Source organism: Accipiter gentilis, chromosome 5 (assembly GCF_929443795.1).
Source record: "Accipiter gentilis chromosome 5, bAccGen1.1, whole genome shotgun sequence".
NCBI classification, from domain to species: domain Eukaryota; kingdom Metazoa; phylum Chordata; class Aves; order Accipitriformes; family Accipitridae; genus Astur; species Astur gentilis.
Genome location: NC_064884.1, coordinates 9,949,212 through 9,976,274, shown reverse-complemented (window position 1 = coordinate 9,976,274; position 27,063 = coordinate 9,949,212). Strand labels below are relative to the sequence as shown.

Below are 27,063 nucleotides of genomic sequence, written 5' to 3'. Positions count from 1 at the left end.
CCCAGCTGCTGGAAGACAAAGCCCAGGAGGACTCTCAGGAGAGGAGAAAGGAGCGGCTGGTGGGGCAGCTCAGTGCCGCATCCCTCAAAGGGAGCTGAGATGTCTTCTCCTCTCCCTAGGTAGGAGGACTAACCTATCCCACTTAGGACACCCTGTTAATCGTGGGGTGATGTGGAGGGGGTGTCACCCCACAGCTGGCCTCAGCACGGGCAAGGAGAAAGCTTTCTGGACCTGGTCTAGGAAGGCCCTGCAGGAGGTTGTGCTGCAAGAGAAACCGGGTTGCCGTATGGATGCTAGGGGACGTGCCTGGTTTTATTTCCTCAGCATGCACAGGGAGAGATGAAGCCTGCCTGGGGGGGAAATGTCCTTTAAAGCTCCGTGGTGTAAAAGCAGAAGTAGAGGCAGACGCACCCACAGATATACAGGACTCTGCCAAAGGCAGCCCAAAGGGTCCCAGAATAGCAGGGAGAAGAAAAACACATGGAGAACCCGTGGGGGTAAGTCTGGGGAAACCCACCCTTACCTTCCCCCCCATGCCGGGATGCTGAGGGTGAAATCCTGCACGTGCCAGTTTAGCGCGCAGCTGGGGCTACGGATCGGAGGACAATGCCGGGCATTGTCAGAGGAAGGATGGGGAATGGGCAGGACACGCCGCTGGACCGCTCCACCGTGCGCCTGCATGCTGGGATGCCCCGAGCAGCAGGCGACGAGGTTTTCCTCAGAGCTACCCGGCCCCTGGCCAAGTCGCTTTTTGTCCAGGAAAGGGAGCAGTTTTCCCCATGAACCCAGCTTGGCGTGTGTTTTAAATTAGCGCCTTAGATAAGAGAGCAGCGCTGCGGGGGCTGCTGGCTGTGTCCTTGTACGCCACCGAAAATCGCTGCTGCAAGACAAAAGCCGTAACAGGAAAGGAGCTGAGCTGAAATGAGAAAGAATATTTTATTTAATTTAGTTTAATTTTTTAGGAAAAGCTGAAGATGGACAGACAGCCTTGGGGAAAGAAAACAAAGTTAGGAGAAAAAAGGCTACAGAGTGGGTAGCCCAGAGCCTGTGGTTTGCCGGAGCAGGGTCTGCCTGGCTGTGGTTGCCCAGCCTGGTTGGATGTGCTTCTGCAACAGGCTGTTACCGTGTTTTAGGGGTGATAAAGAGATCCCTGTGCTTGGGTATGTGCTCCTCCAAGAGATGCAGAGAAGGAGGCCGGGGACGTGCCAGAAGAAGCTCCTGGTGCCTTACCTCTGCTGCCTCCGTCACCCATTCCTTGCTGCAGTACCTCTGACAGGGTGAATGATGTGTTTCACTATCCTCACACTGACGACACTTTCCCCCGCTCCTGCCGCCTTGCCAGGCTCTGGGAGCCAAAAAAACAGGAGTCCGTAAGAGGATAAGTTTCTGACGGGGCAGCATAGTTTCCATCTGATGCTTTAACCGGCTAACGAGGCTGGAGACGGGTGCTTGGACCTTTGCATTGGAGACTTTTCCTCGCAGCACAGCCCCGAACTGACAACATTTTCCTAATTCCCGAGGCCAGGGTGAACTGGTTTCCCCTCTCTGGGATGGGCTGGCATGCCGCCGGGGCTTGCGAAGCCATGCCCGTCCTCCCAGCCTCTTCTCGCCTGCCTTGAGGGCCAGGACTGGAGCTGGGAAGCTCAGCCGTCTCTCCCAGCATTAGCTGGCTGCAGATCTCCCTTTCAGCCCCAGAAACGTTTAAGGTCGGCTCTCCAGTGTCTGGACTGGGCTGCAAACCTCTGGCCAGCATTTGAGCTGACTAAAGGAGATTTTTTTTCCCCTCCCAGAGCGGCCGCTCCGGCATCTTGCAGACTTCCCAAGCCTGGAATGTGCAGAGAGAGGCTCTTCTGGCCCTAGTAAATACAACTTCTCTTTGGGATAATAATATTTTGGAGCCCCCAAAATAGCTGGTTTGCCTCTGCTCCCCTTCTGCAGGCTGAAGGCAGGCAGTCCCCGGTGCAGCTGCCTCCAGATGTGCTCTGTGTGCCCTGGGATGGGTTGGCTGCACTGCCCGAGCCCCAAAGCCGCAGTCTCTCACCCCAAATGGCTGGGAGGTGAGGATGCAAAGGCTGAAGACTTCACGAGGAGGTGGCCTTGGAGGGAGGCAACGCAGTGTCCGCTGAGGTACCAGGAAAGAAATACGGCGCCTTTGAATTTCCAAGGTCTGCGTGGGAAAGTGCTCCCTTTCCTCTTCACCTCATGAGGGGAGACAAGCCCCAACCTCAGGCAGGGGCGAGAGGATGTGACCACAGCTTCATGTCCTGTTTTCTCCTCCTAGTCATCCTCCTGCTTCCAAAGTGCATTCCTGATGGGCCTTTCCCTGCTGAGCATCCGAAGTCCTGAGCTTCCCTGTGCTTCCCCTCGCCTTCGGTTTAAGGAGATACATCCCTGCAAACAAAAGAATGATTGTCTCTTTAACACACACAAGAATGTCAGGTTATTTTCAACCGCAGGTTAAAATCTGAATTTTATTACCTAGCTAGCATCCCTGAGAAGTCCATGTTTGGTGCACGGCCCATCCATCAGCGCTGCCGTGTCTCCTCCCACCCCACAGATTTATATCACAGTTCGAATCCTTGTTGAAGCAAAAGCACAAATACACACGCCAAAACACTTATTAATCCTGTTATAGGCTTTAATGAAGAGCTGAACCACAACATTTTTATTTGTTATGGTTGCTAGGTATGTTGCTACGCTCTCCACACCATACTCCAGATCCCTGTATATTTGCGATATCTGAGAGTGTGTACAGGGGATTTTGTATAGCTGCTATTGCCAAATTTAGTTATACTTCAAAAAAAAAAAAAAAGAGCCATTCAGGAGCTTCTCAGCAGCATACCTTTTTCCCTGACAACACAAACACACGTAGGGTAGGGATATTTAAACAAACAGCTGCACACTGCTCCTGCCCACAGATTTCTGTTTAAAATGGATGTTTGCACCTGCAGACACTGCAAAAAAAGCAGGAGCTAGGCTTTTATTCTGAACTTGAAATCCACCCCCACCCCCACCCCCCCCCCCATTACCTGGGGAGATGGTGCTGAGCCCTGTGGGCATTGCCTCCTGGGCTGCACACCTCACTGAGATGCTTACCTGCTGATGGGACTAATTAGCCTTAATTAGCATTAATGGCCCTCACCAGCCCCACCTGACACCACCACACACACCCCTCCCGTGCTCCCTGGAGCCCTACTTCAGTCCCTGAGCTGCAGGAGTGCTGGGTTTTAGCTCAGGTTGGTTTCCTGGCTTGACTTTGGACTTGTGTGATGATCTGGGCCCCTGGTTGAACTTGGCTATCATCTCCTGTCCTGTGCATCTTGCTCTGGTACCAGTCTGGTGTGAGACCAGGGAGAGACAGCTCTTTCCTCGTGGATGCGAGGCCACACTTTGCCTCTGTGTAAGGGGAAAAACATTCTTTCCCAAATGGGAACCGATGTGGGTGTTCTTTTTATTTTTTTTTTTTTTTAATTTATTTCTTGCTAGGATTGCTGGCACTGGAAAAAGAGAGTCATATGTCCTGAAAAGCCCTGCAAGCCAGGGAGACTAGCCTGTAAAGGAAAATAAGTTGATGTAACTTACTTGGGATTTTTCCAGAAAGTTTTGACAAAGTCCCTCAAAAGACAATGTTAAAAGAAAAATCGTTAAAATGCTTAGAGAACAACAAACAAGCTTCTCCTGGGGACTATGAACTGCTGAGAGTCAGCAAAACCGGGGTAGGAATAAAAGGCCAGCTCTCAGCATGCGGGGGTCTAGCAGGTGGGCTGTCTCCATCTTGGTGCCAGTGTTGTTGTAAACAGACACATAAAGTTTATGGGAGAACTGATGAGCAACGAGGTGACAACATTTGCAGCTGATGCTATTTATTTGAGTTGGACAAGACGGTCCTGAGGTGAAGGTACCGAGTAGGGAGACGCAGTACTGCGGCAGAGGATGGAATTCACTGTAAACGCAAACCAACGCGCGCAGCGAGCTGCGGCCTGCGTTACTGGATGGCAGAGAAGATGGGGAACACCAGCCTGCGATAGGCTGTGACCCAGTGACAGCTGCCGAAGGCGCGGGTCAGGCCTGCCCTGCTCATGGCACAAAGTTAAACTTCTTGTCATAGTATGAGCAGCACAAACATCGCGTGTTTGGTTTTGGTGGTTTTTTTCCTGTTATTGGCTTCAATAAGGCTCTCCAGCATTTTGTTCTATAGCTCTACTAAAGGTTTTTTGATGAGTTTTGAATTTCCTCCCCTTTATCGAGTCATTGAAGTGATGCTAAATCTTCCCTGAATTGGTTACGCTTTTGCATAGGCTATTGCCTCTCCACCTCTTTAATACCTTTTTTTATCATGCCCTGACCGATCACCCCCTCCCTAAGCACCGGTTTTATCACCGGCCTGGGCCAACGTCCGCGTTTTTCTATTTTTCTAGGCCCCTCGGTCGAAATGATTCCCGGCCTAAGGCACTACCGGCCGAGGGCCTTTCCCTTGCTAGCACCACGGGTCTTAGAACCGCGCTGGGGAAGGAAACGATTGTTTTTAATTAGAAATGTCCATCTCGGAACTAATTAATGGCCTGGGGGCCCGGCCTGACGCTCCCTCGGGCAGGCGGGAGGCCTGGCCCCCGCGGGGGCGGGCGGACAGGGCAGAGTAGGCCGCGGGTTACCACAGCGGCAGCAGCGGGGGGGTGGGGAGAGGGAGGGGCGGGCACCCGGCTCGGCTCTCGCGAGGCGGCGCGGGGCGGAAGCCGCCCCCGCCCCCGATGAGGGCGGGGGAGGGAGGGAGGGAGCGGCCCGGAAGCGCCATAACGGGGGCGACGTCCGCCATTAGCGGCCGCCATAACGGCCGGCGGGGCGCGCACGTGACGCCAGCCCGCACGCGGCGAGGCGGGGCCCCGCCCCTTTGCCTCCCTTCGCGCCTCCCCCCCTACCGCCCCGCGCGGGCGGCGTGCGCGCCCTCGGGCGCGCGCGCGCACGCCGCCCGCGCGGGGCGGTGGGGGGGGAGGGGCGGGGCCCGCCGCGTTCGCGCGACGTCACGGCGGCGTGACGGGCGGCGCGCCGCTGCCAATGGGCGGCCTGGGCGGCGCGGTGACGCGGGGGGCCGTCGGCCAACGGCGGCGCGCGGGGGGCGGGGCGGCGGCGGCGGAGGAGGAGCGTGATCGCGGGCGGCGGCGGCGGCGGCGGCGGCCAGCGCGAGGCGACGCCATCGCGGCCCCGACGGGCGCGGAAGACGCAGTGGTGGCGGCGGGCGCTGTGCGGGTCCGCGGCCGCTGAGCGAGCTGGGGGGGCAAGCGCCGGGGGTCGCTGCCGCCGCTGCCGCCGTTCTCCTCCGCCGCCGCTGCCGTCCGCCGCCGCCGCTGCCGCCATTTTGTGAGAGTGCCTCGAGCGGGCGCCATGTTTGTAAGGAAGAATTAGGGCAGCCATCTCCGGCCACCAGCACCTCCCTTCCCCCGTGTGTGTGTCCTCTCGTTCTCCTGTGCCCCGGGCCTGCTCCTCCGAGCCGCCGCCGCTGCTGCCTCCTCCTCCTCCTGCCCGCGCGGGGCGGCCGGGCTCAGCCTGTGCAGCCTCGCCCTGCACTGAGTGCCCGTTAGTGTCTCACTAAGTAACCGTGAGTGAAACCTTCATCATCTCTCCTCACTGAGGGACCCGACCCTCCTCCTCACCGAGCCGCCCCCAGAGCGGCTGTGCGCGCCGCCGCCGCCGCCACCTCCTCCTCCTCCCTCCGCACCACGGGCAGCGGCAGTGTCCTGCCTTCCTCCACCTCCCTCCTCCTCACCACACCACAGCCAGCACAATGGCCTTTGAAAGCCTGTTCTCCAAACCCCCAAACCCAGTTCTTGACCCAAACATGCCCGACTCTGACAGGCAACATGCAGGGGACGAAAGGTCGAGTAACATTCTTCTCTCTCTCCGCTTCTCATAATGGTGATACTAGTGGGGTGATGATGATGCTGATAATGATGATGATGATGATGCTGTGTGTTAATGTGCCTAGGGGGTTAACGATGTTTTTGTGGGGGCAGGTCACCTTCAGGCTGGAAGACCGGGGTGAGGACTGGGGGGGGGGGGGATGCAAGGAGGGGAGGGGGGGGGTGTCACTGGGTGAGAAGTGCATTATTAGTAGGGTTTTATTTTTTGGAATGCATGCGTTTTACATCTTCATTTATTTATTCTGGCTGGGAAGGGGGACTGTTTTCCATTTCTTTCCATAAATTGCACTTTCCAGCGGGTGTCTGTTGAATGTCACCATTGTTCTTTTTCTCCCTTGCCCTGGCGCTGCTAGTCAGGTAGGAAAGGGTGCTTTGAGTTGGGTTTGGGTTTGGGGTTTTTTTTTTTTTGGTTGTTTTTGTTTATACAAGAATCTCTCACTAGATCCATATTTTAATGTCATTTTCTTGCCAGATTACACCTTACACATTTAACTGGATCTTTTTTTATGCAGATTAAGGTCTGACTGACGTTATCTTTGCCACCTCTCAGTCCCCATGCGCAGAAACCCAGAGTCCTGTTCCTGGTGAAAGGACCTCTGTTCCTCCCTCCCTTTCTCTTCTGCAGCTGCTGGAAATTCAAATCCTTTCTCCAGGCAGCCCTGGCCTTCCTAACTAGTTCCAAAAATACTATGCCAGGGTGACAGCTACCAGTCCTTCAGTCTACATCTACCCAGAGCATTCCTGACACAACTGCAGGAGTTAAAAATGCTGGTTTTTGACAGCTGGGCTTCAGTCTGTCCTCCCCACACAGCTCCACAACCGTGCTTGGTACTTGCTTCAGAGGACTGGGGAAAAAAACCAACAACAACAACAAAAAAAATACCAGGGCTTGTGAGCGAACGTAACTGTTCCGTCACTGGAGAAAGAGTCACTAATTCTGTGTTACAAATTGGGAAGTGGAGGGCCGCACAAGCTGACTGACTGGTCCAGAGATCGTACTATGATTTAGTGACGGGTTCAGGGCAGACCCCAGCGCTGCTGATTCTTGTTTTCACCTTCCTGCTTTTTATTGTGAAACAATGTTGTGTCATGCTGTATGTTCCAAAAAGAGTGCTGTGTAAAAAGCAAACTAGTAATCCACTGGGATTGCTGAAGATAGGGCATAACTGCGTATTAAAACTGTGCAGCAGTAGCAGGCAAAGTGTTCTAGAGTTCCTGGACTTAATAAGTCTGTGACTTTTTACTCTTTCAGGGATTGAAAGTACTTCGTGTTTTAAAGTCCTCCTTGAGGACAAGCCCAAGTTACCCACTGTTCTGCTGGAAGCATAGTTTTTCTAACTTGGAGTTACTCAAGCAATGTTGACAAGTTAGAGTTCCTCTAATCAGCTGTTCTTACCAGTATGCCTGTTGTTACACTGGCAAATTACGCAATAGAATAAATAAGTACTACCTAATAGTCTAATGTACTTTTAATACAGGTTAATTTATAAACGTTGCCTTATAATGTTTTAATTTCAGAAGAGCAGAAGACTCTAACAATAAACACATTTACCTGTTAAATAATACTTTTTTGTAAACAAGACTTTTAGAAAACTTCTGCTCCCCTCTGATCTAAGACGCATATAGCAAAGTGTATTCTTGATACACCTAGAACATTGTTTTTTAAAAAAAAAAAAGCCCCAAATATTTGTCTGTTATATTAGGTGTGCACATGTAATCTTGTCAAAATGTAATATTTTAACTTTGTGAAGTTTATAGAGATCTCGCTACCAGCTGGTAACTGGGAAGGCCTAAAGAGAAACAGGGTCTTTCCCATCCACAGAAAACATGGCTGACTTGCCAAGGTTGAGGGTGGGGAGGAGCGTAGCACAGCTTTAACTACGAACATTTTTTAGTACTGAATTGGTTTTGTCCAGTCTCCAATGCAGTCAGTTGAAGAGCCCATTGTAAGGTCTATAGAAAAGATGCAAGTACCTGATTTACTCATCTTCTGAGTTACTTTGAGTTGGAGTCTTGCTGTAATACTAATTTGGTGTTTTAACACGTCTAGTTTCAATACGTTTTATCTTGCAATCAATTTTTTACTGCATTGGTAGCTCAGTAGAACTAGTTTACTGTAGGTACAGCCCATATTAGGAAGCTGCTGAAATCCTTCAACAGATTAGATCAATTTGTGCAGCATAAATTAATAGCATTTCTGTTAATGTTTAGTTAGCTTGAGTTTGAGCTGATTAGTAGAATTATAAAGAAATTGGTTAGTGGTTTTCAGCAGTAGAAAATAGTAAAAAACCTAGTCTGTCCACACTTTGAATAATTCCAAGTCGGAAGATTGTTTTAATCCAAAGTCTTTTTTTTTGTGTTTATAGATGGGGCATCTGATTAAGTGAGGAAGGTTTTTCATTCTTTAAATATTTTTAGTTAACTCATGGGAGATGTTGTCTTTGATGAAGTATTTGAGACTTTCTGTACACAAAGATAGTAGGTGTCTTTTAAAGTTTTTCCTGTAAGGTTAGGTTTAATTAAAGATTGCTTGTTACGTAGGTAATCTTTGACAGGGTAAGAAGGAAGTCCAAGGCAGGGTGCAGGCAAACTCAAGTTACAGCAAATAAATACGCAGGTGTGTGTAAATGTGCAAATTACCGCTCTCTTCCAGAGGTCAGCAAGGTCTGATTACTTGCGATAGTTTGTGGTTGCTGTTCCAGCATCTGCAGGACTGGGTGCTTCATGTTTCTCTTAAAGTCTACTTTGTAGACATTGTCACACCTATACATCATGCTATAGATGAATGTACATGCCTAAGAGAAGAACTAAACACTTGTGACAAATACAGAATAATTCAGTCCTCGTGCAGACTTCTGTGGACTTTGATTTTCTGACTAATAGTGAGCTATACTGCAGGCATGAGAAGGGCATGTTTGCTACAGTTGGTTCTGCATTTGAAATCGGTGCCAGATTTACAATTGCCAGGAACTTTAGAAAATAACTTGGAGTTCATTTATTTTGAAAATCTAAAATGTTAGGTTGGTACTGATACTTTCTGTTAGCTCTCTCTGCTTTACTGTCATTTAATCTCCAGACTTGCAGTTTTCTTGTACCATTATCTGCTTTAAAAATAGCAGTGACCTAATGATAGGTCTGAACATGGAGATGCTATCTCGCAGATCGCAGAGGTACAAGTAATGCTTCTGTGGCCAGCATGGTCTTACGAGTTGCATTGCAAGTGTAAGTATCAGGCCGCTTTTTATGTGCTCATGGTACCATGAAGGAAATTGAACGTTAGACACAGCTCTCCGTCAGACACCTGAGCGGCCTGTGAACTTTCTGTAGAAAATTGTCCTGATTTTTGCAGAGGGTGTTTGGAAATGCCACTTCAAAGCTGGGCTTGTCTGTTGCATTTCAGGCTCCTTTTCCTGACAACCATGCTAATCCTCATTGTACACTTGTCTGTTATGTATTTGATACAATTTTTACATTTAAAAATGAAGTTGGTACAGTCACTTTCTTATTCAAGATAAACTGATTGGAGTTTTACGAAGCATAGCTGAGGTGTTTGATTATGTGAGTCTGCCCGCCTCTGGCTGTGGTGCTGCTCTTCCAAAGCCTTGCCTTCACCAGCTATGTATGCCTGGTGCATGTCCAGATGAGCCAGGTGAATAGACTCCAGCCAGCCACCCCTTTGTTTTTATTTTATTTTCCCAGTTTCCTCTTCCAGCTGTCTTAGGAACTGCCTGCTCCCTTTCCATCTACCAGTTTTGCACTCCTGTCCTCAGCGAGCATGATTTACACTCTGCTGCTCTAACAGGTCTGTCTGGTTCACCGTAATGGAGACCTCCTCTGCTAAATTACAGCCGGTGGCAAGTAGAGGGGAAAAAAGCAAGTGGCGGGTTGTAACTGAGATGAGTAACAGCAAATTGAAATCTGTATTATCAGTTGTACATTTTCTCCATTACTGCTTAGCCAACATTATATTGCAGGCGGCTTTGCCCGTGTCTTGTCTCAATCCATATGGCTCCTCAGCTCCGTGAAGCCCCATAGCATTACAGATCAGGGAACCATTTGTGGAGCAGAAGGGCTAAAGATCTCCCCCAGTCTGTAGCTGCTATTGTCCAGCCTGACTGCTCTCCCAGTCTCCCTTGCCACAAGGCTTCCATCCATCTTTAAGCTTGACAACTTAAATGTGCCTCTTTTATTCTACCTGGTGCTTTAATGCCCTTGGTCCACATGTGCATGGTTTGGTTTGAAAACATTTACTTACAGTTATTTTCAGAGATTTCTTTTTTTCCCAGTAATAGTTAATTACCAAAGAATGTGTTCATGTTAAATTGAAGTTGTTTGTGATCGCTGAGTGCAGCCTTGTAGTGATTTATTGTTTTTGAGCATGATTTCAAAACTTGCTTTGACGTTAGGGAACTAGGAAGTGAAGAGATAATCACTCCCAAATATGCCCTATGGGCAAACAGGGCTTGCTTGCCATCCAGCAAAGATTGCAGGAGTGGCAAAAACACAGCTGGCTGACATAGCTGTTACTCCTCCTCCTCCTCCTGGAGAGGAGGGGGTGGTGGTCTGTGTGAATTTCTGCAATTTCTTCTACAGTAATAAAGCCCAGAGACTGGAGATGGTTAGGCAGCAGGGTGAGAAGGTGGGCTTTCCAAAAGTTGCTTGTTGGCCTCCATTGCCACTGCAGGAAGCTATTTTTTGGCATGCCTCACTGCTGTCTTTCTCACTTCCTTCCCCCATTTTATGGGAACACAGTATCTGTTACAACCAGCCCTGGGGATGAAAGCAAAACAGAGATTAAGAAAACCCAAGCAGTCTGGTCTGTAACTTTTCATGGTGCAGTTTCCCTGCCTGGCTGTAGGTTAAAATAACTTCATGTTTGCAGAATGGTCAAAACTAACGGGCAGCTGTAAGTGACCTGCATAACATTGTCAAAGAAGCCAGTGCCGATTCTTGGTGGACACTGGCTTGTTGTGTTAACTGTAACAACACCTTCTAGTTTTGTAGTTATTTTCCTTATTAATTCGTAAATTCTTTAGTGTAGGAGCGTGCTAGGACAAACTCATTTCATGAATTTCAGCCCTCTAAGATCTTACTTAGACATGTAATTTTCTTGTCATTGAATTGCGCCCAAGTTATTGTGCTCTTCATAATTTTATAAAACAAATGGTACCTGCGAGAGTATCGCGGGTTCATTGCATGGTAGTGAACAGGACAGAAAGTAAGCATGTAATGATGAGAAGTGATAGCCGTGTACGTCTGTGCAGTCATGAGTGCTGCATAGCAGCATGTTTTTCTAGATGCATTGGGTGTGGAGAATGCGTGCAGGAGGGTTATTTGAAGCAGCAGGAGTGTATGAGGAGCTAGAATAGAGGGGTTGAGGGAGAAATTTAGTTTGAGATACTAAGGAAAACATGCCCAAAGGAAATTAAGGAGAAGAAATACATGGGAGGAGTGTAAGGCTTTTTCACTAAGTAAGTCTTGACCAGTGTCAAAAACACTCAAGTAGTTTCCCATCAGTTTAAGTTCTCTCCCCAGCATTATATGTCCTTATCACAGACATTCAGAGGTTGGCTGAATGGGTGTATGATGCTGTTATCAGCCTCTGTAAATTAAGGGCTGTTAACATACTGTTTCTATATGAGAATATGAATTTTTAGACATCCTGGATGGTTTCTGATAAGCTATCTCTTCTGGAACTAATCGCAAAAAAAAGAGGTTAAGGTTTAACAATGCACTCACCTTAGGAAGAAGTAGATTTTCTTTTCTTTTTGGACAGTAATATTCAGTCATGACCAGAAGTTAGTAGCTTCTTAAAAAAGTAATTTATTACTCAATGCATTAGAGATCTGCTGATGTAAAATGTTTGCATTCTTGCTGCTCTGTCCTTTCTCTATGTCTACAAGAAGTAAAAGGGAGTTGTTTGCGGCCTTTATCTACTATACACTTTTTCTAGTCTTGGTAATGCTGTCAGAAAGTCTTCAGCTATCACTATTCTTTTTAAGGCTTATTCTAATAAATAAAGTCAAAAGCATCATATTGTAAAACAAAATGTAATTATTTTTAAATGAGACCTTTCCTCAGCTGTGAATCAAACCTACCAAAAAAAGACTTAACAGAAAATCATGTTTGATGACAAGATTCGCATTTTGGTTATATGATTTTGTTCGTGTTAGTTCTTAAACCATACAGAAGTATGGTTCTCGTGTAGCACCTGCTCTGTCTGCAAGTATGCTGAGTACTTCTGTTAAGAAGATTGGAAAAACAGTCCCACAAGGAAAACCCTTTTAGTTTTCTTAAATATTTCAGAGCTATCATCGTCAGTGTACTGAGAAAATGCATCTCATTTTTGTGTCTTGGACTTGAGGAGCTTGGGTTGTAAATCTTCTTTGAACATAGAGTGCTATTTTTAAAAACGACTCAGACTAGGGAAGAAAGGTAAGTTAAAGTCGAGTTTGAATGTTAGAAATTAAACTGTAGACACTAGAGTAATGATGAGTTACTTTATGCATGGATTTCTATTTTCCCTCACCAAATATTTGCATAACTGCTCTTGCAGTGATTTCACCAAACTGATTCTCCCTGGAAGATAACTTGGCTTTTGTGCCTTTCTAATCCATTTTGGAGATGCTCTAGAAATACACTTGGGACAGTGGAAATGCTTTCTGGTTTTGTTTTAACATACCCGTCAAGCTCCAAGTAGCTGGAGATTGCGGAAGAGGGAGCGAACCATTGGTGATTTTAGTTCTTCCTCTCACATTTGGGGATGAACCAAATTTTTTTTGTGCATACCTAGTCCTTGTGCAGGGACTGATAGGAAAAATCACGTCCAGTATGCTGCCTTTTGTTTAGTTAGGGTTTGCTTAGCTCGTGAAGTCTAGGCGATGTTACTGAATTTTGCATCTCCTGTGTTCTGGATTGCAAGATTGCATTTGCTGTCCCATGGGTTATGAGGAAATAGGAGTACCATATGGCAACTTGTTTTAACCACTGAAGTCATCCAGGGCTCTTTATGAAGGAGTTCCAGTAGGTCAGGCAGCAGAAGCCAAACCCCTCTAAGCAATTTAAACTGGGTATTTAATGAAGATGCTTTTGTTTCTCTTCCAAAAGGACTTTAAATGCACTAGGATGGGAAGGCCTTGGTAATGCTAGTTGAGATCTCTGGGTAGATGCAAGTTAACCTCTTCTGCTTTTTTCTGTGCCAGAATTTTATACTGCAGGTTTGCACTGTAGTAGTTCAGGGATTAACTTCTGTTAATCTGATGATGCATCAGATCTCGTTCAGCTTTTGCAAATACAAGTATAGAATCCAAGAAAATAACACATGGCAGAAGTTAAAAATTGCCAGTGTTTGTTCCTTCAGCACAGAGGCTGTCTTTTTGACTCCCGAGGTATGCGTTGTGTAGGCATTATAAACTGTTCCCCCCACAGCTCGTTGGCATTATTTCAGTGAAGGTTGTTTTTGTGGTGTATTGTTTTGTGGGGTAGGGTGGTTGAAAGAGAAGTGAATCTTGAAAAAGACAAGATTATACTTCCTTGCTTTTCTAGATCAAGAAAATTTGGGGGTTTGTGTCAGGCATTTCCAGCAATAATAGAAACATACTAAGATACTCTGTAAGCAAGAAGCTTTACTTTGCAAAGCAGAAGTTCATATCCTCTCGTTAGATCGGTGTTGTGATTTGTGTGCTGTAGATACCTGCCGAAGGGAAGGCAACCTCAGACTTGAACCCATTTCCTAGAAAATCAACGGCTAGCTGTGTTTTTTCCAGACCACATCTGTTTGTTGACTTCTGTTACTCACAGTGGAAAAGGAGGTAGTCTTGGTTCACATCACTGAAAGCCTTTCCCAAAGCTGCTTGCTATAGCCAAGTCTGTGGAATATATTTCGGAAGTGAACTTCTAAAAGGGGTAGGTTCTGCACTCACTTTCTAGCATACAGCTCCAGTTTAGATTTTAAATGGGAATAAAGCCTATAAAATGGAAGGTAATTTCTGCCCTATCACTTCTTTTAAACTTTCTTTGAAGAATAATTCAATTATTTCCAAGAAATGATAAATTTTTGACCATTATCTTTTCAAATCGTATTTGTCTGGTCTTTTTTTTTTTTATTTATTTTTTTATTTTAACATTCTTGAAGTTCAATGCTTGGAAAATTCTAGGATGTGGAAAGAATTTAGGCATTTGGGGATTAGAGGAATTCTGTAGTCTTCACCTTTGAAATGCAATCCAAAATATAGTATTACTGAGATTCTGCACAGTTGGTTTGCCTAAAATGTTATTTGCGTCCTGGATGCATCACAGAAGTATAAATGTATGGCAGCAGTTCCCAAAGGAACTGGTTAACTGGCAAATACCTTATTTCCAGAAGAGCATTTTTAGTAGGCATTTTACTTAAGGGGATATTTTAATTGAGTAGACATCCTTGAGAGAGTGAGTTTAGCTCACTTTGTCAAAATACAAAAGATTGTTTTTTCTAATAGCTGCAGGTGTTCATAAATATTTGCATTTCAGTTTCATTAGGCACACTTTATTAATCAAGTATCTCCTGGAAAGATGTGACAAATGCTTTCTTGGGGTATTAGATGAGGTACTTAGACTTTTTCAGGGAATGCTGGAGATAATGGACACTGTGATATTTGAAGACAGGATTTATAATGGATTCTGTGATGTTTGAAGACAGGATTTATGTTATGCTTGGGGTACTTACTCTGAAGATTCTTTGTCTCTTCTTAAGTATGGGAGTATCTTGGTGTTAATGTTCTTCACGAGGCAGTGTAAGGATTGTGTATGAGCAGATCTCCCTGACCACCTTGTGAAAAAACACATAAAAATGGATTCTGAAGCTGCCTCTCTACTTCACCTTTGCTGCCCGCTTGGTAGTGGACATACCTTTATTATTATTATTTTCCATTACTTGTTCAAAAGCTGACTTTGGCTTCATGGCTTCCTGTTGTTTTATATTTGCACTAAAAAATAATGTCCTTTTCAAAATGTGTCCAAGAAATGTTTAAGGCCATAATTCAAACCAGTGACGATTGCATTTGCAGTGTAGCTAAACTGAAGACATAGCAGTTGAGCAGTTTTTCTTACCTTCCTTCTAAGTTCCTGTTTGTTTTCCTGGCGCCCACAGTTGTATTCAGTGTGTTGGAGGGAAGAGCCATGCCTGTAATGGGCCTGTTTTCTGTGAATTTGTTCTGTCCCTTTCTGTGGCTGCTGCTGTCTGCTTCAGCAACTGCCTGTGGCAGCAAGTCCTGCAAGTTCACTCACTACCTGCCATGAACTGTCTTTTACTGCCCATCAATATTAATGATGGTCTTTAAATGACACCTTCTGTAGCAGAATCTTTTATTCAGATTAAATCTGTCTTTTTATGCCCACTTTTTAATATTTTGACATTTGAAAGCTTCTTATAAACTTTCCTTCTTTCCAGTCCAGTTACTTAGCAAAACAGAACTATCTTCAATACTTGTCGAGAAGATTATTTTCTCCCATATTCCAGAGTACTTTTTTCAATCACTAGATAGACTAGCTACTCTTCTGCATTGCTTAGAAATGTTGAGTCCCCTTCTTGATCATGTAATACAGCAAAGCATCTTCATGAGACTTGATGTATGTAACTGGTCTTCATGTGGTTGCAGTGGGCTGCCACAAGGTGATGGGGAAGTGTTGCAGTTGCTGTAGATATGCTGTAGGATTCCACCAATAGTTGAGAATTAAAGATGAAGAGGTGATACCTTGAAATTGATGGATTTTCTTAGTTTTTCTCCAAAGCCTTTATGCAAGTCGATAATCTGAATGTGGTTTGGGTTTTTTTCCCCCATTTTTTTGGCTGGTTAGTGATCTGTGATCATATCTTGGTGGTGGTTTGGGGTTTTTTTTTTGTTCTCCCCCACCCCCACCTTTTTGCATTGTGATTGCTAAGAGCATTTAGTTCTAAGAAGTTCCAGAACATATGAGGTGACATACAGCAGTCATGTCTTCTCCCCTTTTCTTCTCCCTGGCATATCCATTTACTCCTCTTAGAAAAAGTCAGAACTTTGGGTTGCTTCTAACTTATTAACCACTGTTTTTTTCCTGTGGAGACTCAGGTCTTTTGCTTCCTGGTGAGTTCTTTCCCCTTCCTACTATTCGTAGTCCCTTGAAGGAGACAGAGTTGGTCATCCGGTTAGCTAATACATTGTGACTACTGGACTGAGGTGGACAAATTGTAAGGCAATTTAATATTGCCTAATTACTACTTCTGTCCTAATACCTTGTACTACCCCCAGCATTAGTTTGGTCTTGTTTTAGTTTGGTTTTTTTGTTTGTTTGTTTGTGTTTTTTTAATATAGTTTTCTGGTATCTACAGGCTTCTCCCCTTGCTGCCCCCACCATCTTCTGAATCTGGTATGTTTGTTGAGTGAGGGTTTCAGACACTATAGGACTGATGGCATTTTCAAGCAATCTCCATGTCAAAATTCAGGACTTGAGTTCCATGATGCCTGCAAAGGCTGAATTCCTGAAGCAGTGGTAATGTAGAAATAATTATATAGAGCCAGTTGTAAACATTTAAAAGCAGTAAATTCTTCCACAACCAAAACCCAGCAAATACCAAATTGTAGGAGGGGAGTTGAGATTGTTTCAGCAGCACCTCTGAAATAGTGATGAGAAACAGGTTAGCTGGTGTTTTGTCAAAATGTTTCTTTCACGGCAAAGTATCTTCAGGGTTGTCTTACCTAAATCTAAACAAAGTCTTACATAATCATAGAAACTGTTTTTCCCTACTAATGGAGATAAGCACAAGCCTTTCTGTTACTTAGTCTATAAGCATTTAAAGTGTTACATTTTGTGTCAGTATTTATTTTTTTTTTAGTCATCTTTTGGTGCTACTCCATTTTGAAGACTTTTGAGACAGCCACATTCATATGCAGAAGTTAGGTTCACATGCGTATTGTTCCATTTACAGTATTCATTGATGTATGAAACAACCCCCTACAAATGTCAATGTTACAAATTAAAAAAAAAAAAAAAGACCACCGTGGGTAGCTTAGACAAATACTATCATCAGATATCTGGTTTCTGTCAGTTTTTTGATTCTGGCAAATGAAACTCAAATGTTAACTACTCCTTTCTTGTCAACTACTACTAATAATTTCTTCTGAAGAATCCACTTAACTGCTAAAGTAATTCTCCTTTTTTTGAATTGCTCATGACTTTGCCCATTACACCCTAGATACTACAGACCCATCTTTAGTGCCAGGAGCTGGTGTGTTGAAGGACACGTTTGTATTACTATGCAGTTTTTCCTGCAGTGCCCAACCGCTTGTTTTCATTATTACTACTCTTTAACTATATGGTTTTCAGAGAGTTTTAATTGCCTTTAATTTTGACCACATCTGTTCTGCAAATACAGCAACGTAAAGGCATGTAATTGTAGTAAAAGTCTTCCTAGGAATTGTTAAAATACCTCTTCAGTTTGAAATGTGTTTAAGGGCAGCAGAGTTATACTGAAGTAGTTTACATTGAAGCAGGTTTTTTTTATATAGGTTGGAGAAAACTATGTAAGAAGAGAAGACCTTTGTTCTGAGAAGTTAAAAAGATACATAGTTTTAAAGCTTTTTAATTTTGCAGTGTAATTCAAGGCCATTTAATGGCTTGCATTCCATTTTTCTTTAACTATGAAAGAAAATCCTAGTAGTTCTTGGGGTGTTTCATGTGTTAAAATGTATATGCACATGTACAAAAATGTAACTGGTGGAAAGACATACTGGGTGTGTTTGTTTTTACTGTGCTGTTGGACAGATGAGGTGGATAATAACACGTAATTTTACTGTATTGATATTTTTCCTCCTACAGAGAAGATGGGGAGCTAGAAGATGGTGAAATAGATGATGCAGCATATGAAGATGTGAAAGAACATGGTACAAAAGGTGATGATAAACAGAAAAATGAAAAAGGACATAGAAAATCACGGAAGAAACGCAAAAAAGAAAAAGAAAAGAAAAAATCAAAAAGGAGAAGACGGGATAAGCATAAGGTTAGGAAATGCAAACCAAAATATTGGAGGTGCTTATTTTAATTCCAGGTTCCCAGGCTTAGAGAAGGATCCAGGGAGTTGGAGAAGAAACCTAAAATGGTTTTATTGCTATTTAGGTAGTCTTCAAACTCTTGAGTGCGATTTTTGAGATTCCTATCTTACCAATGCATTTCAGTATTAAAGAATTCATTTAACGAGAGTTTCAACACATGGAAGTGCATATTCACACATTTCAGTGACAGTTTATGTGAGCTCAGACAATAAATCATTAAATAATCCAGCTGTAGGACATTTCAAATGATAGTTTGGAAACTAACTTGTTAGCTTTGCCTAAATGTGTTTTCATAAACTTTGTTTTCATCTGTTTATATTCAAAAGAAATACTAAATGAGACTGTGGGTCTAACTGTGTCGTGATATACGTCTTCACTGGATGCTTATTAATTTCAAAATTTCTTTTATTAGCAGTTTACAAAATACTGACATTTATGAGCGTATTACTCTTTGCCATTGTCAATGGTTGTGGCAGTTCTGACATGAGAGGCTGAAGTGTTAAATCACTTCTTAAATTGTTTAAATCTTAAGCAGCGGTATAAGTTGAGCACTGGACACTGACAGCGGTAATGGTAGGTGCACTGTAGAGAGTGAGTTTTTTAGGATAAGGGGCAAAATATAAATTTACAAAAAGTATAAAAATATAAATTTTGCTTTTTGTGCTAATTATCATATTTACGGAAAGAAAATATTTCAGTCTAGTTAAGTGAATTCTTCAGTAAAGTTCATTAAGATAATGTTTCTAATATATATTTTAATCAACTTAAATAAATGCAAGCGCTTCACAAAGTTTTAACCTAGAGAATTAAACCTGACGGTAATTCTCTACAAATCACAGAAATATAGTGTTCTCGTATGGTTGCCCCTCTAAATTTTCTGCAAAACAACACATCTAAATGAAACAGTTGTAATGCAGTAACACTGAGTTTTCTCCCAGCAGAAAATGACAGGATGGTAATCATTTCTATGGTCATATGCAAGCTTCTAACTATCTCCCAGATTTGTTAAGCCTTCCAGGAGCATCCCTGCTATGTTGCAGAGAAGCAGGGCTCAGAGAGTCCCATAGGAAGCTGATATAACCCAGAGAAACCACATAGCCCTCAATGTTTACATTCGGAAGCCTCATCGGATCAGATCTGATAAAAAGAGTGGGTCATCAAAGAGTGTGCTTTCTTTAGCCTCCCCTAGAAGCAAAGGTTTGCGCGAGTTAAGGAAATATTTTCGTTTATGAGCCTAATGCTTCTTTTAAGTTCATATACAGCAGACCAGTTACACAGAGAATTGCATAACAACACCTGAGAGTGCTATTTTCTTCTTTCTTTCAGCATAACTCCCCTTCCAGTGATGACAGTTCAGACTACAGCCATGACTCTGATATTGAGCGTACAGAAAGACCACATAAAAAGAGTAGCAGCTCTTCATACAGAGATTATGACTCTTCGTTCAGTCAGGTAGTATTTTTTTAAACTGATTTCTCATGTCTTTATTTAGGTGTAATTTAAAAAATGTAAATGTAAATGATGCGGTTTTTGAAGGCTGACTTGATCACAGTGCCCATTCTCACAGATTTCAGGAAGCACATCTACTTCTCATCTCCTTGGGTAGATTTCCAAATGTAAAGCATTATCTGTGGCATGAATGTAGGTGGTGTAAACAAGCCTGATACTATTTTTTTCCTCCATCAGGCAACAATTAAGATATCTTTATTATTGCCTGTGTTGGATTTAGACCGTAATGAGAGGAAACAGCTCTTGAAAAGCCACCTTTAAGTAGCTAGAGTTGATTCTGTTTTCTGATACTTCAATTTGTCCTGGCTTTTCTCAGTCTGTGCAGCTTGATAGCCCTCCTGAGACTGCTGGGTGAAATAGAACACATTCTCTAAAGCTGCGATAGAGCAGCTAGAGGCTTGGTGGAACTCTGGTACTTCAGAGGAGAGGAGACTTTCCTTTTAGCCTGAAACCATTCCAGAAACCTCATCAGCCAGCCAAATTTATTAACAAACTGAAGATTCTGTCTGCAGAAATGGGAGAAGGGACAGTGCTGGCTTAGGAGTGGCGATAACCAGTATTTCATCCTGACTGACAGAGGCGGGCCAGGTTGTTTCATCTGTGTCCAAGATTGTCAGGATATGGAGATCATGAATGGAAAAAAAATATTCTAATCATAGTTCATCTAAGTAGCACTTAGAACTGCATACGTTAAAATGCTTTGTCAACACCACTGAAAAGTTTTCTGGAGTATAGATGCTGATGCTGTTCTTTTTTGTCCGTTTTCCTATTTTGATGCATTCGGAATCAAAAGTACAGGTTTTTACTAAATAACTGATTTTCATTGTTTATTATAAATGCTTGTTTGTGCAAATCTGTTAACATGACAGTAAAACAAGGTGAAAACAGTTGGTTTTGTTAGAACAGTTTGGAGGGGGGTTTTTTGAAATACTGAGTTGCTTCTGAACAATGCAATCCCTTTCATACAGCATGGACACGTATCAGGAAATTACATGAGTTCACAGAAAATGCAACATAAAAAAAATGTAAAAAGTAAGGAGTATGATGACTATAGTCATTACAGTGATGAAAACTTTGGTAATTATAACGAGGAAGAAAAGGATGAAGATTTTGCTGATCAGCTTAAACAATACAGACAAGCTAAAGAGACCTCCAGTACTGATTTAGGACCTCCATTCCCAAAAGAACCAGTGAAAAAACAGGGGATGAAAGGGATCCAGAAAGGTAAGATAATCTGAATAGTTAACTGTAGTAATGGTGGTGGCAGCAGTTGTATCATGCATCATTTCAGGATGTTTGTCTTGAGAGCTGAATGAAGAAAGCTGCCAGCAGTGGCTTTCCTGCGAGCTTGCAGTCTCCCATCAGTGAGTGATAAGGCTGCTCACAGGGAAGGAATAATATCATACGGTTGCACTGATGCATACATTGAAGAAAAAGATCAAGTGTCGGGTAATATGTACGTAGAAAATAAACAAATAAAACCCTATTAAAAAGCCAAAATCTTTGTTGTGTAACTGCTTGAGTAGAAATCATAGGGCTGTAAAGTGACTTTCTGGTGGTAGTTCATGAAAGTCTGAAATGGGACTTGACTGGAGGGAGGAATGTAAATATGTCAATTCCAAAATGTAATTTAGCCCTCTGTGCGCCACCCCCTCCCCCCCCCCCCCCAAAATAAATAAAAATTAAGTACCTAGAAATTTTGGTAGGTGCCTGAATATTTTACTTTTATTAGTACGTCCCACAAGTATGCTAGTACCCGTTTATTGTTCTTTTCACAAATTTTCTTGCATTCAAAGCTGGACCAGTACAAATGCTGGTGAAAAAGTATTCCTCTTAAGCGATAAGCTCCTGAAAGAGACCTGCTGCCCTTATTTCATTCCTTGCTTACATAAGCCAAGTAATGCAAGCATTCTTGTTTGCACCTTTCATTTGGTCTCTTGATTGTTTCCTTACTATTGTAGTGCAATTCATTGAGCCAGCTTACATCTCTGGCCTCGGTATTACGAAGGGACTTCTGACTCCCCAGTTGTTTTGTATCACTCCATATTGCCCTGGGGTGTGGAAGGTTAGGCAACGGAGACGGTGTATAGCATTGACAGAGATGGCCTGATCTGCCATCTAGAAATGCTTAACTTGTTCTCATCCCTTTTTTTCTGTGAGGCCAAGGTCTCGTTTCAGAAGCTATTGATTCAGTTTGAAAAATATTCTCCCTTTAATCATAGATAAAAGTTTGTTTCCCAGGCAAAATTTGAGGAGGGTTTTGTAATGACATTGTGAATACCTTACTAGTTCTTGGGAAGATACTGTGTGTTACACAAAGGTAGTAAGCTGTCTTCCATTTGCTACAGTGAAGATTTACTGCATTCTGTTTTGGTTCACAATAAAATAAATTGGCAAAAGACTGGCAGAATCTTTTTAGCTGAGTCAAAAATGGCTTTTCATGTGCTGCTTGGCAATACTGCTTCAAAATCTCTTTCTGCAAATCATCTGAGATGAAGTCAAGGCGTTTTCACTGGAATCAGCCTTGCTGTCACAGAGTGGCTGCCACCTGAAGCGAGTGTGATATCTGCAGAGCTTTTCTAACTGGTTTTCTTTGGTTTTAAATTGATGAGAAAGCGGATACTGTCTCAGTGGTTTTAGTTGAGACCGTGACTCCTGGCATGCTGGTAGCTGGATAATTACCCTCTTGAGGCTTCCAAACAGTTACCATTAAACATTTTTATATTCAAAGCTGTTCTGTCATATTTTTTAGGTTATGATCTTGGGTCTCTTGCACATTGTGACAGTGAAACATGCACATGCACCTGTGTGCCAGTTGTGCTGGTTAGTTCTGTGTTCAGAAAGGGACCAAACAGCACAAAATATTTCAAGTATTTGGGCTGGTTAGAATAACATGTCTGCACTTCTAATTGTGAGACGCTGCTTTGAACAAGATTAATTTTATATTCAGTTTGTCAGTCTGCTATTGATTTGAAGAGCTTTTCAAAGAGCCGGCAGTTGCACAGAATTACAATTGGCTGCTGTAGTTGTACTTGCCAACTCGTGATTCAAGCTAGTATTTAGGAATTCAGACTGCAAAAAGGTAGATACTCAGTTTGTTTGATTTGTCTGTATTTGATGTCATTAGATAACCATTTTTCTTTACTTTCTGAGGTTATTGAAAGAGGGCATTGCTGTTTTTCAGGTATTTCTCAGAGAGGTAATAATTACAACGTTGGTCGAGGGCGTGGAATGCAAAAGAAATTGAAGCGTAAAGATCGTGGAAGGGGCAGAGGGGGCAATAAGGGATCTGATGGCTTTCATGAGGTACGTGGAATTAAAGTTGAGTTCCTAATGTAGTTGTTTTAAATGACTGGATGCTTTGCTTTAACAAAAGAGTATTTAAAAATACATATATTTAAACTTTTTTTATCTAGGAAATCACTAGAATTTTCCAGCTCTTGATGTACAAAGTGTGGTTAATAATTTAAGCTAATACATAATTTCCTTGTTTTTCTTGGAAATATGAAAAAACTAGCAGAAAATGGTTTATGAGCTTTGGTTTTGAATGGTGCATGAACTTCAATGTTAACTGTATCTGAAATAAGTTGTTTTGCTACTACCAGTTCACCTCAGATTTTTCAGCAAAGACAATGGACGCCTTCACAGCTTTTGCCAATTTTTGTCTGAATCGTGAAGAATTCTCCTTCTGTTTCCGAAGCTGTGACTGTGGAAATGGAAATGTATATGACCTTGGTTTTCATTTAGTAATTCTTTGCACAGGAATTAGAGAAAGCATAGTATTGCCACACTATTCATAAATTGTTAACTCCAATCTTCATCTAAATGAAAAACAATACAAAATTGATGATTAATGAATCAAATCCATCCGTGGTTGAAAAACCAAATCATATTTAAGTGTACATACTGCAACTAAAATGTCTGTGGTTCTCCTCCCTCCTGTACTCAGGAATGCACGTGGCTAGCTTCTAGCTAATGCAGTGATGTATGAATCAGCAGTGTTAATTTTTCCCCGTGTTCTCCAGCTGGCCTAGCTCTCTGGGGCTCCTGGGTGGTCTAGATCAGATGTTCCTTTCCCTGCCCGGCATGTGGTAGGGAAAAGGGCAGCCATTTGATCTGTTAGGACGATGCCTCGTTTATAGGACTCCTTCCTGTTGCTGTAGAGCATGCCCTGTCCTCCAGCACCATCTCCCAAGCTGTGGGGAAGGGTGGAGGCAAGGAGGCAGCTGCAGGCAGGTCCCAGCAGGGCTGGGAGGCAGAAACCAAAAAGCTGGGCTCCTGGCTACAGTGAAATAATGAATTCTGCAATGGAAATGCTGAGCTGTGCGGTGTGGAGGGGTAACCACTGAGTCCCAAGCCACACAGAAACATCCCTGGGATTCTCGGGGACACAGTGGGAGCATTTCAGCCTTCCTCAGGCCATTGTTTCAAGTGCATTGTGCTGTGGGACAGTCACTGATTTGCAGTGCTCCCAGAGAGACTTGGAGCATCGTGTTTATGTGATATTTGCGTTAAACTTGAAGAGGATTTATTATTATATGCAAAGCTGCTTTTTCTGAAGGAGCTGAGATTTCTCCGGATTTAATGTGTTCAGAGTAGAAAATGGATCTTGACTGATCCAGGAGTGGGATTTCTAGCTTGAAGATTGCTGCTTCTCAATGTCAACAAAATCCACAAATCATTCTCAGTGTTAATGTTTTGTGACATTGCTTAATCTGCCGAGCGAAATGAGACCAGACACTTGGTGTGCTGATGCTCATGTGTGCTCATGATGCGGTGTGATGACTGTGGAGAACCACATCCATTCTGTTTCAGAAGTTCCCACTCAGCCGTCAGAACCCTGCTCATTCTTGTGAAAATGGGAAATCAGAAAAGCCTATTTCCCTCTATCATCAGATCAGTAGGCAACCACCTAGCACTGCGAAGAAGGCGTTTGTTTCTACCCTCTGTTGCAGTGTCACAGACAGCAGTTCATTAAAGGCCCTCTACTTCCATGACTTCACTAGCTCTGCCAGGCCCCCTCAACACCTATCCCAGGCTCTCTAGTTAGATGAGTTTACTGCGGTTTCTTTCATTATCTCAAGTGCAGATGCCACATGGGAATCAAATCATAAGAAGGAACAATTATTTGCCTCACCAGGTATATAATAATTCTTATGCGTTAGGGTCATGATTGAATTTTGCTTCCTCTCTGCTTTGCCTCGTGGTATAAACAAACAGGTTATTTTTCTTCTAATGGGAGAAAAAAGAAGATAGATAATCTGGAAATAATAATCATGTGAGAAGCACGTAGAGAGGAATGATTGGCAAAACGTAGCCTTGTGGCTAAGATGGTGGTCTGGAAGCCTGGATGATGACTCAACTCCTGGCTGTCTGCAGAGGTGCCTGTAATCAGGGGGCAGTTGGCACTGACTTGGTGGGTGCCCAGGAGTCAGCCCTGCTTTCCAGCATTGTCAAATGAACTGTGAGATACTCAGTCCATTCAGTGAAGTTATTTGTGTCTGTTGTATTGTAAGAAGTTTCTGATTTGGTTGCATTTATAAAAAAAGACTGTATTAAAGCAGCTAAGAAAAAGTATGTGTATTTACTTTGAGCTGTAGGTATAATAATAAAGAACTTAAATCATGGTGTAGTTAATCACATTTTGGGGTAACTAGTGCACCAAGTATGCTGTAATATTTTTGCAACTGCACTTAATAAGTAAGCATCAGTAGGGTGTTCATTTTTCTTACAGGACGGCAAACCAGTGAAGAAATGGGTTAATATGAGTCAGGAGTTCATAAATCAGCATACAGTGGAACACAAGGGCAAACAGATTTGTAAATATTTCCTTGAAGGGAGGTGTATTAAGGTAAGTATGCACTGTGTCTGTTGGTCTGCTTCTTTGGTGTGAGGAAGGGGAGAAGATGTTCTGTTCTTTTTTACTTCAGCTGGTGCAAAGAAAACTTGTATGTTGAAACTCAGTGTTGTGGTTTCTAGTGTTTTGAGTACTTGTAGATAAATGCCATCAGAAGTACTTATGGAAAAATAGCCCCTTCTGTTAGACAGTTTGAATTATAACATTCTACTAAAATTATTGTGTTTGCTTATTAGTATATACAGTAAAAACATCTGTGATAGTATCATAAACTTACACTGACAATGTATCGTGTGTAAACATACATCAGATCTTATGGAATCTGTAAATAGGCAATGATTTCTGAATATATTAGATTATTTCTCTTTTATGTGCTACTGCTAATTTTGAAACATTGAAGGAATTGCTTAATTATGCTAAATTATTTCTCTCTCTAAAGTAAAAAGTGGGGTTGTAGTAATAGTTCCCCTACCAAAGAACCATCTTCCTTCAGCCAGCAAGTGGAAGGCAACAGAAAGAAGAGAATGCTATTCAAAGCAGTCAGCTGTCAAGCAAAAGCGCTAGCAAGACAGTCTCTTATTACGTAAAAAAATGCTATTGCTTGATTTTGAAGCTTGTGCTGCTGTGGAGTTGAATCCTCTGATGTCAGACTAGTTCAGTCAGTTATAAAACACACTTAAGAAAAACTGCATGCTCCTCGAGTAAGTGAGTGCGTCATTTATTTGGTTCCTCTGTGTATTTAGATAGAACATTTTCTGTTTCTTTTTCAAATGGTCAAAGTAAAGGTGAAAGTCAGTACGCTTTTTTCCCAAACCAGGGGGGAATTGAAAACAATGCATTTGTTGCTGCCCTTATATATTTTAGTATGTTCATTTAGATGAGCATTTGCTGCCACCTTCAGTTTTAAAACAAGTGGCTGAAAGAGCACTGAGGGTATTTTTCATCAAAATAAATACAACAAATATGCAAAAAACCTTCTCCAGCAGAGTAATCCTAATATATAACATGATACGGTTGAGATAAAATTGATACTATTTGGACTCTGTTTTTCCTACATGGAAGAATCTTAATCTTGTTGGATTTTTTTTAAGTTCTCCCAAAGACCCTTAAAAAACAGAATCAGGTTTTCTGATCAAGTGCATAATTGTTTATATGGAAAATAATTTCAGTAAAGTATTCGTTTAAATGCCTTTTTAATGCAAATTGCTAGGTGGAGGCAGAGAACTGGTACTGTAAGAGCAGCTTGTTTTCTGTGACCACTACATATATTCTTTTGAATCGCAATTCAGGAATTGTTTATCTATGTCCAGGCCCCCGTATTGACAGTTTTTAGGGACATGCTTATAATGCATTTCTGTGTTAGTAAAGATAAAAAGTTTAAATTCAGCTAAGGAGGATGTTTTTCTTTAAATATGAAATGGAATTACTCAGCATTTCAGATAGATAATGTTTTTTTCTTGTTTTTTTATTTATAGGGAGAGCAGTGTAAATTTGATCATGATGCAGAGATTGAAAAGAAAAAGGAAATCTGCAAGTTTTACATACAGGGTTACTGCACCAAAGGAGAGAACTGCATTTATTTGCACAATATCCTTTAGAAAAATATATACTTGAATTAAACTGGAAGTTTATATTTACTCTTAATTGATGTAAGTGATTTTTAAGGGTAGCCATTTCTTTTCTTAAGAGACTATACCAAAGACTATGTAGATTTTCT

The 27,063-nt window shown here is 42.7% G+C and overlaps 1 protein-coding gene across 1 annotated transcript in view; it reads left to right on the top strand.

Moving 5' to 3' along the window:
• Positions 1–5,163: 5,163 nt before the first annotated feature.
• The window catches only part of ZC3H6 (zinc finger CCCH-type containing 6), a 29,665-nt gene continuing 7,765 nt past the window's right edge, over positions 5,164–27,063 (top strand). Inside the window, exons 1-7 of the mRNA XM_049801035.1 lie at positions 5,164–5,871; positions 17,748–17,928; positions 19,307–19,432; positions 20,458–20,713; positions 22,674–22,795; positions 25,224–25,340; positions 26,822–26,935. Of these exons, the coding sequence (XP_049656992.1) occupies positions 5,780–5,871; positions 17,748–17,928; positions 19,307–19,432; positions 20,458–20,713; positions 22,674–22,795; positions 25,224–25,340; positions 26,822–26,935 (1,008 nt within the window). The 5' untranslated portion in view covers positions 5,164–5,779. The remainder of the gene's footprint in view (positions 5,872–17,747; positions 17,929–19,306; positions 19,433–20,457; positions 20,714–22,673; positions 22,796–25,223; positions 25,341–26,821; positions 26,936–27,063) is intronic.